This window comes from Echinops telfairi, unplaced genomic scaffold, assembly GCF_000313985.2.
Source record: "Echinops telfairi isolate 266 unplaced genomic scaffold, ASM31398v2 ScPeMD7_7412;HRSCAF=8450, whole genome shotgun sequence".
Classification (NCBI taxonomy): domain Eukaryota; kingdom Metazoa; phylum Chordata; class Mammalia; order Afrosoricida; family Tenrecidae; genus Echinops; species Echinops telfairi.
In genome coordinates this window covers 11,778,150-11,787,220 of record NW_022111312.1, presented here as the reverse complement: position 1 = coordinate 11,787,220, position 9,071 = coordinate 11,778,150, and the positions used below count along the sequence as shown (strand labels likewise).

The window sequence follows — 9,071 nt, the reverse complement described above, 5'->3', positions numbered from 1 at the left end:
GACCCTTCTGTAAGGGGATGTCCAGTTGCTTACAGATGGGCTTTGGGTCCCCACTCCGCACGCCTCCTCATTCACAATGATAAGAGTTTTTGTTCTTGATGCCTGATACCTGGTCCCTGGGTTTGTTAACACGCACTTCCTTTCCCTTGCCTCCCCCTCTTCTTTGTCCCCCTCGTTTTCTCCTCACCTATCTTACCTAAATAAACCTGCAGAGATAATAATATGCACACAAAACAGATCAACAAAACAAAGCAAAAAAAACAATGACAAAGAGGAAAGCCTGTAAATAGTTCAAGGTCTGTTTGTTTACCTTTAGGAGTGTTTTCTGGTTGAGTCTGATCGGTGCCCAAAGTCTATTTTTGGTATTCCTTGGGGACTTCGTTGCTCTGCTCTCCTTGCTGTTCTGTTGCACACCCTCCGTGTGGTGGGTCAGATGGGGGGCAGTTCCTACACTGTGTCCCCAGTAGGACTATGGGTCAGTGAGGGACGTCGTGTCTCCTAGTGGGGCAGGCCCTATGGTCCTCTCTGTGCTTTGGCTGCTCTGAGCTGGAATATCGTCCTCAGGGCTTGGTGGGCCAGGATGTGGCCCACTCGCTCTTCCTCCCCCTTCATTTGCTCCTGTGTGCTCTGATCAGACATGTCCCTCTCCCTGAGCTATTGCTTCAGTGCTGTCCACTGAAGTGAATTCATCTGCAGGGAGAGGGTGCTGTCCATGGATTTTGGTTTGTTTGTTTTTTTAAGAAAATGTGTGATTTTGTGTATGTGTCCATAGAGATAGGCATATAAGAAGTGTACATAAATCTAGTGTTAAAGTAAAATGTTCTTAAAACTTTTTGTTGTATTGGATGAAGGTTTACAAAGCAGCTCAGTTATTCATACACATTTTATTTCGTGTCATTCATTGCAGTCTCCACAATGCAGCATCACCTATCCTACTTGCTCCCAGTGCCGCTGCCTCCTAATCCTTGTGAACTTTGAATTGGAAAAATGCTGCACTTTTGATGTCAAGTGGTTGTGCACACTTCCCTAATGTCATTGATCCCCTTATAGACCTGACTGAAAATTGAGCCAAGGGTGTGAGAACTCAGTTTAGACCTGAAGGGCTATACAGTCAGCCTCAGGACTGCCATCAGTCTCAATATAACCAGGAAACCTGGTCTCTTCTGGTTGTGAGTTCCACATTTTCCCCCACCCAATCCAAGACCATCTACTATCCCTTCCTCATCATTGGTGGCAGCCCAGCAAGAGCTCTAGTTCTGCTCTCGGAGTTGAATAGTGATGTTTACATAGGCCATTTGATTGTTTTCATGCATCTTTGATTTTTTTCACTCCTTCCTCCAGAGGGAGAGACCAATAGCCGCACCTTAGATAGCCGCTCACAACTTTTTGTGCCCCCAGTTTTGCTGTGGAACATTATCTTTGTGACTGTCTTATGTAAGCAAACCCTGGCATCCTTTGAGACCATGGTGTTGACACTGCCACTTCCCAAGATGAAAGTGACTTACTCCTCCTCAGAGCTCATGTCTGAGCCCGATGTGCACACTACCATATTCCTGGCTTTATCTGCAGCAGAAAAATAGATAGACGTGTATATATCCTTTGCTGAACCTATGTATTTTTGTGGGTTGTATAACTGCTTTTTTTTATGTTTGAAACTCTTGCAGGTTTGATTCATTGGACTAGAAACATTGACAGACTCTCGTTTAATGCTTTAATCTTTTCTTTTATAGGAAAGAAATGCTGAAAATGCAATCGAAGCTCTTAAGGAGTATGAACCTGAAATGGGCAAAGTGTATCGACAAGACAGAAAGAGTGTACAGCGGATTAAAGCCAAAGACATTGTTCCTGGTGATATTGTAGAAATTGCTGGTGAGTTGAAGTTATCATTTTTATTTTATTCTAGTTTGTATGCTGGATTTTGTCATTCTCTCAAAGTTCATAATTATGAATTGTGTTAATTGATCTTTGCCACTAAACTTGCTTTTTTCTGTTACATAATTTTGATGTGTTGGTGGCACCTTAGTTGTGGTTTGTCTCGTTTTTCAGGTCTTTAAAAGGCTATTTTGATTGATTTTACTAGTTTATGCACATTGATGAAAACTAATTCTGCAGCGGCAAGGCACGCTATCTTGATTTGCAGGCCATGTGTTAGAGTACTGGTTAGTGGCTTCAGCATTGTTTCTACTTTGTTTCTTTCTTGGCACAAATGCTAATTCACGCTTGTAGCTATTGAATGAAGTCGATGATTGCATGATTCTGAATGCCATGTTAAAATGAAACCACCCACAGACCCCAGGACTATCACCTGGATCTGGTGGGCTTCCAAGGGGCCCAGGGGTCCACGGAGGTCCGGAGGTCCAACAGTCTTGCACTTGAAATGGGTCTCTAGGGGCCATTGTTCTCACAGCCCTAGATGCGGCCACGTGGGCACACAGCCCAGTGCCCCAGCATTAACTCAGTGTCAATACACGTTGCCTATTTTTGAGCCATTCCTTGCAGTGTACTTTTCCTTCACTTTGTTTCTCGCTTCCTCAGTAGCACTTAGACGCTGTTTTGAAGGAAGGTGGGTGCCTCCTTTAATTGTCTTGTTTTCATGAAAGGTGATGCAGAGAGCTGCTTTTGTATTCTCAACGTTTTGATGGTTTTCCCAGAAAAATAACATTCCATATACTGCTAAGTTGATTGCTTACTTAAAGTATGTGTGTAAATGAGCTAGCAGCTTGTTCATTAGTCTTGTTAGCAAGGGTACACGAGGATGAAGTGTTTGGGACTTTTAAACATTTGATCCCAGTGTAATTTCAGACTTAAAAGTTGTAAGAAGAGTAAAGGAGTTCCCATATTATCTTTACATAGTAACATTTTTAATGCAGGGCTTGTTAACTTGTTCTGGCTATAAGTAGACACGTGTTTTGTTTCTAAACTGTGAGTGTATCAGGCATGCTGCCTCTTCACTCTTTGATTTATTGATCGGGATCTATCCCGAGACCGAAGACCTTGCACGGAGCCTTCCTTTAATGATCATTGTCCACAGCTTGCTGTCAGCCTATTAGCTACTCTTCAGACTTTGTCCAGATTTTTACCAGTTGTCACGATGGATTAGGGAGTTATGACTGGCATGAAGAAGTCGTTTGGGAGGCTAGGGAGGGAAGCAGCTTTGAGGGTCCTAGGTTAGGAACAGTGCGGAAAAGATTGGAGAAGTTCATGGATTCACTGCACATCAGCATCCCCTGACGACACACTTTAAACACTCATCACTCAGTTCAACCCAAAGGACTGTCATTTGCCCTTTGGCTGTGGAATTCTGGAAGGAAAAAAGTGGGCCTGTGATATAGCTGCAAAGCAGCTGGTTAGGTAACAGAGGGTGTGAGGTGGAGAGGGGAAGAGCTCATGTTGAATGCTTGAGGGTGGGTTTGTTCCCTTAGCAGTCTGTCTGCTAGCCGGTAAGCTCCCAGCCTCTAGGCCTCTTGGAGTAAGCGGTGGCGGCACCATTTTAGGCTGTTACATAGCTCATTGATCCCCAGGGCTGTCTTCATTTGGCTCAGTAGATGGCAGTGGCTTCCGGGCATAGTGTAGAATTTAATACAGAGGTTTCCCCCTCGGGCCAGCTTCTCTCCAGTAATGGTGATTCCTGATGTCTTTTTTCCAGTCTTTGCGACTCCGGGTCTCACTCCAGTCCCTAGTTAACCCCTCCTTTGTCCACGAAGGACCCCCTTCACAAACCTTAGACAACGTTGTGGTTCACGGTGACCCTAAGCCACTGACTTCTTTCCATGGTAATGCTCCATTCACTCTATGGAAAAGTGTGTTCTTATAATTAAAAGCTGCATTTCATAGTTAAAAATCCACCCAGGGTTATAGAGTCAGTTTGTGATCCTATAGAATAGAGTTCAGTTGCCACATAGGATTTATGGGACTGTAAATCTTTATGGAAGCAGACAGCCTTGTCTTTCTCCCAGGAAGAGTTGCCAATGGGCTCAAGCCTCTGACTTTGAGGGTAGAGTGTTGTTTTTAGGTCCAGTTGAGTGGGTTTTGCCCCATAATCACCCTTCATAGGAAGAAGGAAGCACTGGGGTCCTGTCCGTTCTGAATGACAAAAATGGTGTCTGAGTTGGGTAGAGTAGGAAGGACCACCCAGGGTCAAGCTAGTGTGTGAAACAAGACCCCTGCTTGCTGTTAGTGTCTGGAGTAGCCCTTCCTTTTGGCGGATATCCCACCATTACTGCTTCTTGTTCCATTTTCCTTGTGATGGTTTTAAAGCCTTCATGGGAATGCCAGCCCGCCTAGATTCTTCACTACATCTCCCCTCCAGCTTCTCTCCCAACCTCCACCTCCACTCACCTACACACGTCTGTGAGCATATGTTGGTGTCGATTGACATTGGGCTCTCAGAAATGAAGATGGGTGTAGATATGGGGGCTTTGCATTGAGCACTTGGATACATAAGAGGGGGACTTCAAAAAACTCTTGGGAAAATGGAATGAACATAGTGGAATTTTTTCATGGACTTCTTTGGCCTCTCAGCACTGTGACATTGCTGAGCACAGCACAGGTGCAGCTAAGTGGGTAATGAACAGGATTGGTGCCTGGAGTGTGGAGGGGGCTCAGCTTCCGCCCAGTGCACAAGTGAACCCATTGAAACAGTTCACATTTATGTGGGTGTACCCAGAAATAATCGCTCAACTACTAGGAGTAGACACCACAGACAGGAATTTGTTTAGATGTACAAGTAAATGCTTGGCTTTTTTTAAAAAAATCATTTTATTAGGGGTTCATACAACTCTTATCACAATCCATACTTACATTAATCGTGTAAAGCACATTTGTACATTCTTTTTTTATTTTTTTTTTATCATTTTTTAATCATTTTATTAGGGGCTCATACAACTCCTACCACAATCCATACATACATCAATTGTGTAAAGCGCATTTATACATGCATTTCCCTCATCATTCTCAAAACATTTTCTCTCCACTTAAACCCCCGGCATCAGGTCCTCATTTTTCCCCTCCCTCATGAGCCCTTGATGGTTTATAAATTGTTATTTTGTCATATCTTGCCCTGTCCGACGTCTCCCTTCACCCACCTTTCTGTTGTCTGTCCCCCAGGGAGGAGGTCACATATAGCTCCTTGTAATCGGTTCCCTCCTTCCTACCCACACTCCCTCTACCCTCCCTGTTTCGCCACTCACACCACTGGTCCTGTAGGGCTCATCCGCCCTGGATTCCCTGTATTTTCAGTTCCTATCTGTACCAGTGTACATCCTCTGGTCTAGCCAGACTTGCAAGGTTGAATTTGAGTCATGTTAGTGGAGCGGGGGAGGAAAGTTGTATTTTTCATCGTTGTTACATCGTACCCTGACTGGCTCATCTCCTCCCCGAGACCCCTCTGCAAAGGGATCTCCAGTGGCCTACTAATGGACTTTGGGTCTCCACTCCGCACCCTCCCCACCACCCCCATCATTCACTATGATAAGATTTTTTGTTCTGATGATGCCTTATACCTGATCCCTTCGACACCTCATGGTTGCATAGGCTGATGTGCTTCTTCCAATGCTTGGCTTTTAACCATCAACCACATGCTCTAAATAAGTACTATTATTCACATTTTACAATTGAGGAAATGAGTTATCTAGGCTGCCCTTTTTTTTGTTTTAATCATTTTATTGGGGGCTTACACAATTCTTATCACAACCCATCCTTTTTAAGGGAGCCGGTTGCTAGGTTGCAGATCTTCCTCCTCTGGAGCCACCACCCTTCCAGTTGGCTGTCGGGCCGTGAACTGTTGCACCACCTTATGTTGTGTGTATCAGTCAACTTGTTGGAGACCCAGGTCGTAATTTTTAAACAGCTTTATTCTCACAAACCAAATTGTCCCCTGTAAATATGCAATGCTGTGCCATGGTTTTGGTTCCGAATTGTGCAGTCATCACCACATTTTCCTGTTTGTTACTGTGTAAACCTGATGTAACTCAGTTTACCCTCTTAACTATGTTTAATCGGGTTGGGTGTTGTTAATTACACTACCCTGTTGTGCTACCACTGCCATTGTCATTTTGGAACTTCTGTCCTGTCCCACCAGCCCCTTAGTGGTCACTGGGGTGAGTGCCACGTGTCGGCTCTGTGTGGTTTCACTAGTTCTGGTAGAGGACACCCAGCACTGTATGGCCTCCCAAGGCTGACGCCGTTCACAGGGCAGCTGTTGAGGGGCTTGAGCCATGTGGCAACCTCCATGTTTCCTGTGACATACCCTGAGTGAGAGGCATGGAGGTGGCTACAAGCTTTCGTGTGGACATATATTTTCTTTTCTCTTGGGTACATCCCTAAGCTTACACTTGCTGGCTGTGGGATGATGTTTAACACTGGACCGCCTGGGCTGTTTCCATGGTGACCCACCATGGTACAGGTCCAGCAGTTGCTTCTCTGCATCATGCCAGTCGCTGTCACTGTCTGTGTGTTTTTTATTAACAGTGAATGAACTGATTTTGATTCGTATTTTCTTAATTTCCTAATGATCATCTTTTTATGTGCTTAGTGGCCATTTGTTGTATGACTTTGGGGAACTGTCATCAGCAGCCGGTCCACCCCCCTTTTTTCAAATATAAAACCTGTCTTATTACCTAAAACTATTTCGTTACTTACTTTTTTATTAAAAAATTTTATCGGGGGCTCTGACAGCTCTTAGAACAATCCATAGCATCACTTTTATCAAGCATATTTATACATATGTTGCCATCTAGTTATTTTCTAAACAGTTTGAGCCCTTGGTATCAGCTCCTCTTTTTCCCCTCCCTCCCGTCTCACCCTTGTGACCCCTTGATAAATTATAATTAACACCTACCACTGTCTCCATTCCCCCATGGTTTCTATTGTTTGTTTCCCCTCCTCCCTCTACCTTCCCTCTACCCTCCTGATATCACTACCCTCATTTCGGTTACTCGATTCTGTGAGATCTTATCTCTTATCTGTACTTGTGTACATGCTCCAGTTTGGCCCACAGTGAAAGGCGGGACTAGGGTCATGATAGTGCGGGTTGAGGAAACCTCAAAGAACCAGAGGAATATTGTGTATTTCATTAGTGCTGTACTGTGCTCTGATTGACTCGTCCCTTCCTTGTGACCCTTCTGTGAGGGGATGTCCCATTGTCTACAGATGGGTTTAGGGTCTCTGCTCCGACCCCTCTCAGCCCATTTTAATGGGAGTGTGGTTGAGCATTAAACACTCTGTGTAGTCTTGGGGACAAGTCTCTTATCAATTGCATGATTTGCTAAAAATTTCCTCCTGACAATGTTCTTTTCACTTGTGGTACCTGTAGCAGAAAAGGGTTTCTTCTTTTTCCCCCTCAATAGTTTCACTGAGATAGAATTCACTTACCACATATTAATAATTCAGGTCTATTAGAGTTCTGTGTACATTACCTCAGTCATTTCTAGAAGAACATCCTCTCCCCTATTCATTATTTGCTCCCCATTTCCTTCCAACTGCTGCCCCCCTCCAAAATCACCCCCATATGCCATTACAGCAGTTATTTTCTCTGTACATTGGCCCGTTGTACTTCATATACTGGGAAACGTGCCACCCTCCTCCCCCACACACAAAGCAGCAAATAATTTTTTTAAAAGAAAGACTAACAATATTAAAATAAACCAGAGAAAGTATCTCTGTGGAGAAAAAAGCAGGAAATAATGAAAACTAGAGGAAATCCAAAATGGGTCAGAAGGGAGAGCAAATGACCGGTCTTTCATCATGAGGTAAGCTGTTGACTACTTTGTGAATGCCCTTAATCATGCACAAGTTATGTCACAATTTAACTTTCAGGTTGCCAGGGTACTCCTGTATTTTCATTGGTGGTACCTAATGATTTTATATGTGTGTGTATTATGTTTCATAACTTCAGTTTTACTTATATTAGGGTTCATTATGTAATTGACCCAGGATCCCTGATGGTATAGTGGTTAGGTGCTGGGCTGGTAATCTCAAGGTAAGCTGTTTGAAACTACCAGCTGCTCCTCTGGAAAAAGATGAGGCCTTCTACTCTGGCAAAGGGTTACAGTCTCAGAAACCCACAGGGCCAGTTTTGCCCTGCCCTGCCCTGCCCTATATAGGGTCACAGTGAGTTTGAGATGTAATTGATCTGCATTTTGATATGTAGCCCAATAATTCTGTGACTATAGAAATGTACATCAGGTCTAAGTGTAGATTGGTCTAAGTCAGGCATCCTCAAACTAAGGCCCGCTGGCCACATGTGGCCCACCGAGGACATTATCCAGCCCGCTGGGTGTTTTTGCCTGTTTTTTTTTACTTCAAAATAAGATATGTGCAGTGTTCATAGGTGTTTTTTTTTAACTATAGTCCGGCCCTCCAACGGGTCTGAGGGACAGTGAACTGGCCCTCCGTTTAAAAAGTTTGAGGACCCCCTGGTCTAAGTGAACAAACGAAATGTCCGTCTGCATCTTAACTCATCACGGAACTCAAAGGGCCAAATTAAATGGCATGAATTGTGTTTTTAGACACAATAGCTTTTATACATTGGGAGAGTGTGGGAAAAACCCATGAATGACTTCGAAGATGACAACAAGCTCTGACTTGCTATTTTGATGCTTTCGTAAAGGGCCCAAAACCAATTCCCTTGCTGTCGAGGCAATTCTGACTCAAAGCGACCCTGTAGGACAGCGTGGAACTGACCCAGCGTGTTTCCCAGGTGGCAGCTCGACAGAAGTAGAAAGCGTCGTCGGTCCCTCAGAAAGGCTGGTAGCTTCAAACTGGTCTGACCGGAACGTTTAGTAATCGTTGGCAATGAAGGACCATCTCCTGGCTTTATAAGTGTAGAGCTTTGTGACTACATCTGATAGACAAATTCTGCTGAGTTTTTCTGTAGGCTAGATTGAACTAAATAATTTTTTCCCTCAAAATAGCATGAAGTTATGCTTTATTAATGACTTTTAAAAAATCATTTTATTAGGGGCTCATATAACTCTTTCACAATCCATACACACATCAATTGTGTAAAGCACAAAACATTTCCTCTCCACTTAAACCCCCTGTATTAGGTCCTCATTTTTCCCCTCCCTCCC

At 44.0% G+C, this 9,071-nt stretch overlaps 1 protein-coding gene across 2 annotated transcripts in view; it reads left to right on the top strand.

Moving 5' to 3' along the window:
* ATP2A2 (ATPase sarcoplasmic/endoplasmic reticulum Ca2+ transporting 2) overlaps positions 1–9,071 on the top strand; it is a 54,638-nt gene that overhangs the window by 16,063 nt on the left and 29,504 nt on the right. For both annotated transcript variants that reach the window (XR_006680725.1, XM_045296758.1), the window contains exon 5: positions 1,731–1,869. Coding sequence is in view for 1 of the 2 variants with exons in the window: in XM_045296758.1 (XP_045152693.1) it covers positions 1,731–1,869 (139 nt within the window). In the remaining variant the exon portion in view is untranslated. The remainder of the gene's footprint in view (positions 1–1,730; positions 1,870–9,071) is intronic.